The sequence below is a fragment of the Gavialis gangeticus genome, unplaced genomic scaffold, assembly GCF_001723915.1.
Source record: "Gavialis gangeticus isolate Ggan-Ray unplaced genomic scaffold, GavGan_comp1, whole genome shotgun sequence".
Lineage (NCBI taxonomy): Eukaryota > Metazoa > Chordata > Crocodylia > Gavialidae > Gavialis > Gavialis gangeticus.
In genome coordinates this window covers 16,209,467-16,222,860 of record NW_017729011.1, presented here as the reverse complement: position 1 = coordinate 16,222,860, position 13,394 = coordinate 16,209,467, and the positions used below count along the sequence as shown (strand labels likewise).

Here is a 13,394-nt window from a genome sequence, read left to right as displayed (position 1 = left end):
TCAAACATTTCATATTGCAAACCAAAACGTTCCGTGTCACAGTTTAAGAATCAAGACTTAAAATGATCCCATAGGTCCCTAACAAGCAGGGTTACCCAGCTGATAGGAAAGGGCCCAAGTACCAAATTCTGATTTCTTCTGCATCGGTGCATAAATACAGAGTAACTTTCCCAACAGTGGAAATCAGAACTTAGCCTGAAGGACAAAGAGCTCAAACCATGATGTTTTTCAATGGAGCACATGCGTAAAACTGATGCATCCCAGTATATACCTGCATGGACTAGAAAAGACCAACCTCTGGACTTCACCAAAGGGAAAGATGGCAAGAGTCATCTCTGATCCAGTATCTGGTTACATTTTCCAAATGATCATTTATGTTAGTTTATTTTACAGCCTCCTCACCGTCTCCCTCCTGCCCATCAAGAAGCCTGCCTGATTTGGCAGAAGTTTACAAAAAAAGAGTCACATACCCTCTTCCATTTCCCCATTTTTCATGATATGGTCAACTCCAGCATGTATGTTACAGAGCATGTGTGTATCTATATGCATTATATAATTATAAGCTTTACATACACACTAAAAGGTCTCTCTCTCTCTCCATTTGTATTACACTTTTCAAATAATGCTGCCAAGCAATTTGGATCATCTACCTGTTCCAGAAAGGGGGCAAAATAATATTACGAAAAGAAAACCAAAGCCACCCCTGCATCCATAGGAAAGTGTCACGCTCTTGGCAGGTACAGCAAGAAATTCCATTTTCTTAAAAAAAAAAAAAAGAATAGTTAGGTATTTTTTGCAATGTTTTGCTCCCCCTACACACGCCCCACTGCAGTGTCAGTGTTGGGAAGTACAGGTTGCTCCCTTTCCACTGAGAGGTGTATTAATAAATTAAAAACATAAAAAGTCTCTCTGAAAGTGCTGCCTTGGTCCAGGGGATCAGGCCATCATGCCGTGTTCTCCCACTCGCCCTGGGACTCTGCTGAACCGTTCATCACCTTCTTGACCTTCTTCATCCCCTCCATTACCCCAGAAGTGGTCACCCTGGAGAAACAAAGAAAGAAAAGCAAAAAAGCCGGTCTCAAAATACAACTGAAAATAACAGTGCTTCAGAAGAGTCAAGATCCACAACCCAAGAACTGGAACACCCCTTCCTACCAACCACCAGGCTTAGCCCTCTATTTTGTTTCTGTTTTTATTATAAACTAAACAAATATGATGATTACTTAACCAAATCAAAACAAACACAATTATCTTTCTATAATTAAATTTGCACCGTTTTACTTCCACAGAAATCTCTAATTAGTCACATCTAGATTAGACTCATCTTTTTCCACAGCTTGCAAAATCGTAGCAATGCATTTCCTCCAAGACGATGCTGATGCTGTATAGGAGCCAAAGTCATATGGGCAGATATTCCAGTGGTACAAGAGAGGTGACTGAAGTCCAGTCACATCCCTAAAAGAAGGATCTTTAGTATAGAGAAATTGAGGCTTTGGGAAATAATTTGACTCCAAGTTAAAGGATGACACTGGATTTTAAAACTAGGGTTCAAACTAGCTCATTATTAGTGCTGATAGTTACATAGTCCTTGTCCTAAATATCTTACAAATGGGCAAGAATGGCACCTATTATTCAGCAGAGACCTGAGACAAGTGACTTAAGACCATGTAGGGTGATGGAAAATCCAGAAACCAACCCATGTCTCTAGGGTGCCAATTGTATGCCTTAAACATAAAATTATCCTTCCATTTTGGTACCAAGAACTTCCATTTCTCCTTCCATAAACATCCTCATTTGTTATTTTTCCAAATGGAAATAGCTGGCACAGATTCTTGCTGAATTTCAGTGGAAAGACTGTTGTTAATGCATTTGCGTTTTGCAGGCTTCAGTGCAAAAATGTGCTGAAGTTTATTCTAAAAAGTCTTTAGGCAAAAACAGATGCATCCACAGGAGCCAGAGTAACCATGCTGGGACTAAACTGTTTGTTTTCAGCAGTCTGAAGAAGCCACCCACAGCCAGCCCTACAGGCCTAAGACGGCACAGAGATCAAGACTGCACAGAAGAACTGGGACCAAGGAGGAGAAAGCCACAGCAATGCCGAGACTCCTTTATATTCTAAAGAAGTGTTGCTGCGTAGCACTGTGTGCAACTTCCTAGCTAAAAATCTTTCTAGGATGAACAAACTAGAGGTAGCAGGGAAGCAAGCACAGTATAATTGGTTATTGGAAGCTCTTTGCAAGAGGATAAGGTCTTCCAGTAGGAAAGCAAGTTGCTAGCTAGACCAAGGGAAAGGTCTACCAGAGCAGTTTTATGTATTGTGCATGTAAGTACTTTAACCTCTGTTTATGTTAAAGAGAAACAGTATGCCTCAGCTCAACAACCAAAACCCTACAGACTATCCACTTTTACTAAAGTTTGAAGCCTATAAGTTAAAAACAACCCAACAAACTACCCCATGAAGCATATGTATTTTAAAATTTTTTTAATTCTTTAATTAACATATAGAGTTCATCATGACCTCTTCTGGATCTTCTCTGCTTCTATACATAGTAACCAGAGGAGGGGAAAAATATCTGTGCTATGTATTATACACATGGCTACAGTCCAGAATCAAACATTGGCTTACAACATACTGAGTCCTGCTAATATCAAAGTTATTCAGTAGAAATCAGGATAACAATAAAAAAACCGAAGTCACTTGTATCAATTTGGGACTGGATTTATCATGGCAATTTGACAGAAGGAATATAAAACCTCATAATACTCTAAAGATTATACAGGCACATCTGTGCACCAAGTTGGAATAATGCCACCAATGTCAGACTATTACCCTGAGGATCAGACAAGCTCTCCAAGATAGGGATACAATGTCCTTTTCCTCTGTAAACCACAGATAAAATAATCTCTCCCACACAGTAATTTGATATATATGCAATTTAATCTTTTTATTCTGTTGTAGAATATGGTACTTGCTCCACTTATTTATCAGTGCCTTTTAATGTCCTGTCATGTAATAAAATTCTTTACTGAGGACCCCAAGAGCCCCAGGTAAAAATGCTCCCTCGCCTCCTCCTTAGGCCCCTGTGCAAATCCATCACAGAGAATCCTGATGGCAGGTAATGTCCCGCGTTGAGATGCGGCTTTCATTCTTCCTGTGCCTTTTCCCAAAGAGCTGGTTTGAGCAAGATATTCTTAAAAGGAAAGGAAAAAATGGCTCTCTCCTCATCCTTTTTTGGATGAGGGGAGAGGACTGTTTTAAAGGCTCTTCAGATAATGCCATTTTACTTCCATCCCAGGGAAGATCTTCAAGCTTGTGTTTACTGTAGCTATAATTTTCTGAGAAACACACTACTGCCAGCAGAACTCCACTGGTGACAGAACAAGCATGGACTGCACAGAGGAGGTCCAGATGGGACAGCATTTATATACCTATCACCTAGGTTTTTATTTCTACCTTTGTCACTAATAACCATTGTGAAGTATGCCCTCCCCCGAAGCAGTTCAGACAACATTTATTAGGAACCATGAAACTCAGGACCAAACAGCATTAGCTAAATTCAAACACTCACATTCAGACTCACTCTCCAAGCTGCCATGAGATTTCAACCCTGATCCACAATAATGTAGCTCAAAGGTTCCCAGAATTGCAGTGTATAGGAGCACTGGTTATTTCTAGCCAAAAAATGATATTGAACGACAGCTAAGACATGTCAAACCCCTTCTCCTCTGTTTTTAAAGCAAGTAATACTTGTAGTTGCTACAGGAGCAAGTAATTTGTCACTAACAGGGGGAAGGAGTGGTCCATTACAACCTCTGTTAAAAGGTGTCCCACTGCTATGGAAGTTTGTTCCTGTCCTAGTTATCCCAGATCTTTAAGGAAAGGATTGCTATGTCTGCAGAAGTGTTTCCATCTTTCACAGCTCAGAACATCCTGACCCTCCTTTTTGCTTGGTCTTTTGTTCTACAGTTCTGTAAGAGGAAAAAAACTGGAAGGGTGATAGAACCTGACCTCTAGGAGTCAAGTCTGATACTGCAAACTGGACTGAAAACTGATCTGCCATCAAGCAAGGTCACCAAACTCAAAGAACAGAGCTTTAGAGCTGCTTGCTTTTCACAGCAGTCTGCTGTGAAGCAGGGCCTGGAAGCCTGTGGAAGGCAGAATGGCAGGGACCTCGGGGTGCTGCCATTTCCTTCTCCTGCAGAGCAGTTTATTCCACCTAATGCAAAGGGAACAAACTCAGGATGCAGAGATGAAACAAAGGTGACAGTATTCTTACAGTGTTTGCTTTATTGGGTGGCTGCAGGTAGCTAGAAAAATAAATTGAGGTTACAGCCTTTATGCATTGGTGAGATGCTTTCATTTAATTTAATACTTTTACTTCCACCTGATCCCACTTCAGAGGGGATCCCACACCCCCAACACATGCTCCCATGCATCATTTGTAAAATAGCACCGAGTCATCTGACATGTACAAACGAGGCCTATTGCTTTGGACATTCTCCCCACCCTTCCCCAACCCTGCCAGGAATGAGAAAGCAGCAAACTGCTTTCCCACCCACCCCAGGGAGGACAACTGTTTACATGCTGTGTTTGGGTCCAGAAGATGATATTAAACCCAGAAAGCAACAAATCTTTCTTTTGCTTGAGAGTATTGGCACCCTCAAGCCACAAGCCTTAAGTGAAGTAAAATGCCGGCTTCATGTGCACAAATGGACAGCACATGCTTTACAAGTTGCATAGTACAGAGTACATAAGTCACTTGGCTGGTGAAGAATAGCTATTGCCCCTGCTTGGAAGAAAAGATCAGTCTCCAGATTAGTTTTAGTATACTCTCACCTGCACAGACAACTCATTGTTTTCTGTTCAGGTGCACCAAATTCAAAGGCCTACAATGTCCATGATCATTTTCTTCTACTGGCTAAGGACCCTCAGTAAAGATGCAACAAGCACATACTTTAGCCTTTCCTACAGCTAAGCCTGTCTAGCTTGGATTTAATTTAAAAATGGTGAAAGCTGACCAAAGTTTTCATGCAATTAACTGTGCAGTCCCACCTATGCGCGCGCATACACACACACACACACTTCAGGTTTACAGCTTCTACCTTAGCTTGTCATTTCATCTACTGCAATTTTGTTTCACATGCTGGGGTGGGAAGGGGTTCTCTCTCTTTTTTTTTTTTAAATTGTCCTTAACAGCATTTTGGTGTTGCACAGACCACCCAAGTTTCTCAAGCTTCTCCTGTTTGAAAGTGGGCATGGATCAGAGCCAGAGTGAAAATATCCAGTGCAACAGCATTAGCTCATGGTTCATGGTTCCAACATTTTCCTGGAAGAGTTGAGCAAAGCATGGAGCCCAGTTAGGGTGAACACAGTAGGCTGAAATCTAAGAGACAGTTCTCCTTTCCCTTGGTTTACGAGAAAGGGGATGTTACAGACAACAGTTCTCAGCCTTTTTAAACTCAAGGCACCCCTCCAAAAATGCCAGCTCTTAGCTTTTATTCATTTTTTGTATTGTAGAAAGATTAGAGTAATTCTCCTGTTGTAAAAACCTCAGAAAGACCCCAACAGGTCAGAAGTTTTGAACACAGTGAATCCCTATTTGAAATTTCTGGGTCTCTCTCATGAATGTTTGCACACTTAACACTAACATGAGGTGACACCTTTGAAAGGATCTCAAGGCACTGCAGGGTGCCACAGCACCCTGCAGAAGAATCACTGGGCCTAGACCAACTGAACACTTCTGCAGCACTGTTCCTCAGAAAAATCAAAGGCACTTTCCATCTACCAAATAAGAGAAAGCCCCCCCCCCTTTGCATTTCACTTACAAAAAAAAAAAATCAAACTGGAACAACCTAACATGGCAAAGGCTCCCTATGAGATTTCTGAAGTTTGCAACCTTTTATCTTCTGCCATGGGCTTAGAAAAGTGAGAGGATATTTATTACACGAAAAGAAGCACATAAGCATGCGTGCATACATACAAAAGTACTCAGGATGCCATTAACCACCCGACTGTCAACGAGCTCTGATTTTTTCTGCTAAAGCATTATTTAATTAAAAAAATAAACCAAACCAGAACAGGAAATGCTTAGTTGGCAAACAAGCATATAGATTTTTACTGCTGTTTCACCTAGCATAAGTGTTTACAAATGCAGTTTTTCAAATGCGTAACCTTCTCTTCCTTGATGTAGCTGGAGAATGAAGAATGAACATCTCTTTACAGATCATCTCTGCCAAATGCTCAGTGGAATTAAACTGACCCATGCATTGAGGAACTCTAAACGGGGCTCTGGGATGTTACCCAAAATGGGCAACAAGGGAAGTCTTAGAGCAAAACACTAGATTCCCTCACTCTACCAAAAACTCAAAAATACAATATTCTAATCCCAAGTCTCTTGCCTGCTCCTTGCTTTCCTGTGACTAAGACGCACAAATAATTTAATTTATTCAAGTCACTGGGCTTGCTCAAACAAGAACCTACCCCTAGCAGATTTTTTAAAAAGGATTAACAAAAAAGTTACTTAAGTACAAAAAATAGATGTCAAGTTATTGGTCCGACAAACTGGGGGTACATCAAGGACACACTACATGATGTGGTTTGGGGAATAAGAGATCCACTGCCCAAAATTAATCTCAGTGCATAGCTACCAAGGAAGTTAGCCAAGCGTCCATGCCTGTTCCATGAGTCCATGTAGCAGTGTTCATGCCTGGACCCCTCACGAGTCATTTAGGACTGTGTTTTCCTGGCTTGGACATTTATTCACCAGCGCCCACGCTGGAACTACATTTCTTGCATAAAGGCCTCCTACCCATCATTAGGTAATGACTTAATTGCTCCTGAAAAACTAGGTTAAAAGATTAGTGAGGGTGATTTTTTTGCATTACCAACTCCACAAGCTATTCTAAGCACCAGACCCCCAATGCAACTGTTGAAGGGCAAACACTGGATCCAAGTACCTCTGTGCGCTACCTCAGGGCACTTCACAGTAAAAAGGTACAGACACAGCATCAGAAAGAGGATGATACTGTGGCACTTTCCACCAAACAATTCATTTCAGTTATCTGGGGGTACTTGTACCTATTTCAGCCTCATTTATCTTAAACATTCCACTTACGTTTTCTCTCTTCTCAATAAGGAGAACCAGATGGCCGAAATAAGATGCTACAAATAAGAATTGAAACAAGAGACTGTTTTCTTTCGCCTGTACCAGAATCAAGAAAAATTGCTTTTGTAAGCAGTTCCATACCTTACTGCTTTTCTGTAACCAAAGGTTATGGGACAGTTGAAAGACCAAGCAAAGAGGCATGCTATCAGATACATTTGAAAACTGGCCAGAGTTCCAGTCCTAAACAGTTTGTAATACAATAAAAATAAATTCCAGAGACCATTTTTATCCTCCACTATTTCACAAAAAAATTTAACAGAAACTTGTTGCAAGAAAAATCTTTTGCTGAATTCTCTGGGGTAAACTTGTCTTCAGTGCTTTCCCCAGCTAACGCCACTTTCAAACTCTGCTGACACCGGTGAGGTTGGTGCAAACGAGTTTTGACGTGCAAAGGCTCAGAACTGGATGAGGCAAGTGCTTGCCAAATTGGAGATAAATTAATTAGAAGGAAAATTCTTGAGCTTGTATGCAAATTACAAAAAAAAAGGCATTTTCTAAGTTTACTGACAACACTAATGGGAGCTGCTGGTTTAAAATGATAAATGCTGCTTCTTTCTACAGGCCAGTGAGGAAAGAAAAAAAAGCTGGGTAATAAGTAACACTCCTATCAGGAAGCACAGAGCATCTATAGTGCAATGAACTATTGAAGAGTAGCACAAAATACAGAGCATCTCATGTCTGAAACATTCAAACCTGTTTTACCTTGTATCCAGGGAAGAGTTAAATTTATACAATTGGTTACATAGGCTAAAAGTTCAACACATTGTCTGGTGTTTCCTGGAACCAGCTAGTCAGGTCAACCCACTGTTAGATACCGGCCAAGATTAATTTTGTTAGAGTTTATTAAAAATACTGCAAAAACTGACTTTGTCACTAATTATTCTTTAATTGCTGCTCTCATTCCACTTATGCACACCTTAAACTGGCTCACAGCACTGGAGACCCCAGTCAAAGTTAGCTTTTAAACCAATGGACCTTTAAAGACATAAGATGGAGTATGCAGAGAGATAAAGTGCTATAAGCTCTTTGAGAGCCCGTAGCAGGAATACTCCAATATGGCACCATGTTACCCAGTCCCGAGAAAGCAAAACAACAGCACCTTACAATTAAGAAACACTTTAAAAAAAAAACACCTCACCTGTGCTGGCCAACAAGGCTCCTTGTCAAATTTTACCTCATCCTCTAGATCAGAACAGCACCCTAGCCATATTCTGCATTCAGACTGGAAACCCACCTACCTGCATGTCCCCTGCAAGGTAAAAGCCTTTCAAATTCTCTAGGAGCTACAAGCATCTAGGGAAACACTGCTCAAATGTGTTATTAAGCATACTAGATGAGACAGCTGGCTAATGATTCCTGACAGTTTTGTTGCACTGAGTACCTACCTAATCAGAACTTCTATCCAGATCTCTGCTTTGCCTATACCTAGTCACACAGGGTGTTTATAGACATGCTCCCAAGAGGTGGGGGGAGGCACTTTAATCAGAGAACCACACTAATTAAAAGTGCCTGAGCATCATGTGCATCAGTATCCCCACACTGAAAGATGACGACAGGGCACTCTGAACTAAAGCTCCTTGCACAAGATTTAGTTTAAAGCGCCCTACTGCCACTTTTCAGCGCGGGGATGCTGCTGCACATGATGCTGGAGGCTGCTAGAGCATGTTAATTTCTGTGCTCCAGCAGACTTGATAAATGGCACTGGATTTGCAACACAGCAGAGCAGCCTTACTGCATGCCTACAGGAGTACACAGCTGTTCTTGTTCTTGTCAGGCCCTCTGCTATTGTATTCTTGACATTAAGCCTATCCTCCCTGCTTCTTCCAACAGGGAAATTATTTCAATTTATACAATAGCCAAAAGCTATTAAGAGCCTGTCTGGGTTATAGAATGAAACTACTGGAAGCTTATAAGCCTCAATTGTGCTTTGACAGTGACCAGATGTGCCACCAGTCAAGCTACAATTACAATTGCTTCGCTGTAGTTTGGACCACTTTGACTATCCTACCCACGCAATGGATACCAGCGCTGCAATCTAATCAGTTTCAAGATGTGCTAAATTTAGATATTGCATCTGCTTCCCTAATCTTGCAAATGCTGCTGGTTCCACTTTTCCTCTCTCCCTTCTAATGAAACAGCTTCTAAACTCCTGTGATCTAAAGAACTCCCACAAAGGAGAAACTGTCTACAGAGAAGTGGAAGCAAAAGAAACCCAAAACAAACCATGAGGCATGCTATTACACCTGCACAGAATAAGCCACAGAGAACTTATTTTTCTGATGTCAGTTAAAGTAAACCCTGAAATAACTAAAAGGAAAGAAAAAAAATACAGACAATGTGATTTAAGATGCTATTCCTTTAAAGGTACCTCTGGGAAGACCATTCTATTGTGTAAGCCTCTAGGAAAAGGAGCAGATTCAGTCTTTCACTACAATGAATTGGGACAGATAAGGTTAATAACAGCCTTGAGACTTTAACGATGGATTCAAGCATCTGTAGAGACTGCCTCACCAACTCTGCCCTTCGTTTGTCCTCTCATCCCAAAAGCATCAACTCTCTCCCTGCTGCTTTCTTCAAATCACCACACCCCAAGCAGGTCTGAGAAATCAATTCAGATGGGCAAGAATACATGTTAAATTACACTGAACAAGGCTTTTTTATGGCATTCCATTACAGGAAATTAGAAAAATTTCTGAATCCCACCCCGAGGCAGAAATACCAGAGGGGCAGGGGCAAGCATTTGGACTGAAATCCATCTTTGTGCTTAATTATTTCAGATTATAGAACTCTTAGAATTCTTATTTCCATGTGCAATGGATCATCAGCCCCAGGGCCCGGTGATCTAGCAGAAGCGATGGAACATGGAAGAGGAAGGCTTCGAAGAATTCACCCCCTGGTTCCGTCTTGCTCAGGATTGTGCTGTCAAAGCTCCAGGCTCAACTACCGGGGCAAGAGCAAGTAAAACAGCACCTTGCATTGAACTCCACCCACTGTATGGTGGGTGAACACAGATTAGCATCCTGCAGCTGCAAGGAAGTTGTGTGCTCGTGAAGAATTCTCAGGGTAGGAACTGCTGGAAGAAACCCCTCTCTGATTACACACTGGATGTGCTCCTGTTAAGATGAGACTGCAAGGGATCCAGGTCAATTCATTCTGGTCTTTGAGCCAAAGGTCAAATCACTTTTCCTCCATTTGCACTAGAATTAAGGATTTCCCAGGGATTGCCTCAAGTTAATCTAATTGCCAGAACAGGCTGTGACATGACAGCTAGAGCCAACAGATTCATTCTAAAAAGCCAGGCTGAGAAAGCTGTATGCAGGCATTCAGCTGCCACCAAAAATAGCGCAGTTAAGATAACTTCAGTAGGGTAATGATCCACAGTGGCTCTTCTGCAAGATCAAGACTTTCCTCATGTAAACAAAACCTAAACCCTAACAGCCCCTCTCCACTCCAAGCAGACCAGAGTGCAGACAAGCCTCATCATCTGCAACAGTTAATACATAGATGCAAAAACATACAGGGAAAAAAAAAACTATAGGGGTAAGACAATAAGGGTGTCTATGTTTGAGCCACCATGTGGATACTTTTAGGGAGATAAATGGCCATCAGTGTTGCCTCTGGCTGGAGATAGTTGCAAACTTTGATAAAGGTCTAGGAACAGCAGATACTGAAGCAAAAGAGAAGAATGTGGCTCTAAGTTACAATATAACAATCTTATGTTACAATGTGATGCTGTACCTTCTCTCTCACCACCTCACCCTCCTCCCCAAAGTGGGATTGGGAAGGATGTTGCAAGGAAGCAGGGTATGGCCCTCTTTCTAAATTTACCTCGAAGTATCTTCACCTAATAATTTATCTGCTGCTGCCATTAGAGCGCATAAAAATGCCTTCTCTTTATTATAAGCCAATCCCATGTTGGAGGTGGTGCTTAGCTTCTTTTTTGCAAAGTGCTGTATGCCTGCAGTACATGTCAAGGCCTGGAATGCCCCAGTTTGAGGCCTCTGGATAAACAGTTGCCTGAGAATGTAGGGTACTGGCCTCCATGTCCCAAGAGGCCCCTTCTAGTCCTGTTCCAGCCCCAACAGCACCTTTGCAAATGACTTCTTTAAAAGCTTTTTTTTTTTTTTTTTAAACATGACATAGTATCTTTCTGCACACCAGTACAATGGTCAGTTCTGGTCCACACAAGTACCACAAGCTTCCTTAGTGCTTTGAGAGCCATTGAGTAGAGCAGTTAGCTCGAGACACCACTTCTACACATCCCAGACTGATTTGCTTAGGGGTAGAGCGTGGAGAGAATAAGTCTCCTTCAAACAAAGGTGCAAGCAGTCTGTTCTTTCTGCACAATGTTAAACCCAACAATGACGAGGGGCAGGAAAGTTCTTACACAGCTTCCATCTCCAAGTCATCCTCCTCTTCCAGAGAGAGTTGTAGGTAAGGGTTGTCTGATGCTGGACGGAACTTGTACCCAGTAAGGACGAAGAACACCAGTGTGGCCATTTCATCCAAAAGCTACAAGTAAAAACAGGAGACAAGATTATTACTTTTAACCCCAATATAGTTGTAGGACATTTCCCTTTGTTTGAGAATTGGAGGGTTTAGCAAACCAGATGACTTTAGTCTGGTAAAAGTGCAACAAAGCTATTCCCTGCCTTATTGATGCCAGTATCTGGACAAATACTGTCATGCCCTCTACTTTTGTTGTTTTCCTGGTTTTAAATAACTAGTTACAAATCTAAACATTATTTCAGTTCTTTAAAATTAAAAGCAAAGCCTTACTGCAGTTAAGGAAACAAAGATCCTTTAAATTGTTTAGAGCTACCAGCAGTTAACATATTCAAAGACTCCCTGCATGGTAGCTTGGATTATACTGTAAGAAACCAAGTATTTAAAAAGTCATCAAGCAAATAAAGCCCATAGATGGAAAAGTGAAAGCCTGTTTTGCCAGCTCCCTAGAGCCTCAATTACACAGGACAAGCCTGGGTCTCATTTTTTTCCTTTGTATGCTCCTGATCCATTTCCTTGAGACACTTTTAAACTGAAAAGCTAAAATCAATAATATGATTACCTTGAGACATCTCATATATAATCCAGCAGCCATGCTGGATAAACAGCAAACTAAAAATATGTTCCCTCCCCACCTCAGGTATATCAGGGTTAAGATCAGAAGAAAATCACAGACCTTAGTACTGCATTTAGAAAAATTATGTTACAATATGGAGAAACGCTTGTGTATTTGCTTTTAATATACATCGCATTTTAAAATAAATGACTAAAAAAATACAGAGGATGGAAGTATTCTCCTTTGCCAGCAAGATACCTGGTAGAGCCATTTCCACTGGAATGGGACAGCAACCTTAATAAGCATCGCAATGATCCGTGTAAAGTAAATGTAACATACAATCTGTGGGAGGAGAGAAGAAAAATAAAAAGTAGTAAGAACGAAGGCACCATCATTTCAAAACCTCTTTTCCTAGAGAAACAGTACCAGTGAAGAGTTACTTGAGAATTAAGCCCAATTTGACTTGTTACACTATTTGATAAACATGAAGATACAGATTGATGATTTTATTACTAAAATCTAAATGCAAAACACTAATGCAAATCTAAATGACTCAAGGTATGATTAACAGCATAATATATATTCCTTTAACTTTTACTGGGAATGTGCAAAGGCTTCCACAGAGTAGCAAAATCAGGCGTACAGTTTTTCATTCCTACAGCTTATGAAAAGAGGTCTGACATCAGACAACTGAAAACAATTAACAGAGTGGTTCTTGTGACATGTGCTTACAGTTTCCTTTACTTTCAGCAGAGACTGCATGCCCCTCTTGGCACAATTTGGTCCCAAATTTAAATTTTATTAAGCTGACAGTATGTTGTTTTAGGCTCAGCAACTCAGTAGGCAAAGCTCAAGGTGACCTAAGGGGGGAGTGAAGAAATGCAGTGTACTCTACTTATATACCTACTAGGTAAGTACATAATTCACCTAATTGAAAACCAGTGCCAGTCCCAAATACTTCTCTCTTACTTACCTCCTAAGTCATAGCAAACATCAGTTAAGTGCACAAAATAAAAGGTAACCTATGAAATCCTGGTCATATTTCTGTATTTTCAGAGAGCTACCCCCTTCTTTAAATGAATTTATTCTCATTCTTGGCAGCTAGGAGCAGCGGGGAGAAGGAAGACACAGGCGCACGTGTGTTTTGTACACACGTGTGCCCCCCT

At 41.1% G+C, this 13,394-nt stretch overlaps 1 protein-coding gene across 3 annotated transcripts in view; it reads right to left on the bottom strand.

The window, feature by feature from the left end:
• Positions 1–351: 351 nt before the first annotated feature.
• GPR107 (G protein-coupled receptor 107) overlaps positions 352–13,394 on the bottom strand; it is a 72,487-nt gene continuing 59,444 nt past the window's right edge. For 2 of the 3 annotated variants that reach the window (XM_019510666.1, XM_019510668.1), the window contains 3 exons: positions 12,487–12,570; positions 11,554–11,678; positions 352–1,041 (listed from right to left, as the gene is read on the bottom strand). In XM_019510666.1, the coding sequence (XP_019366211.1) occupies positions 945–1,041; positions 11,554–11,678; positions 12,487–12,570 (306 nt within the window). In that variant the 3' untranslated portion in view covers positions 352–944. Of the gene's footprint in view, positions 1,042–11,549; positions 11,679–12,486; positions 12,571–13,394 lie in introns of those variants that run through there. The other variant, XM_019510669.1, reaches the window with a different exon arrangement.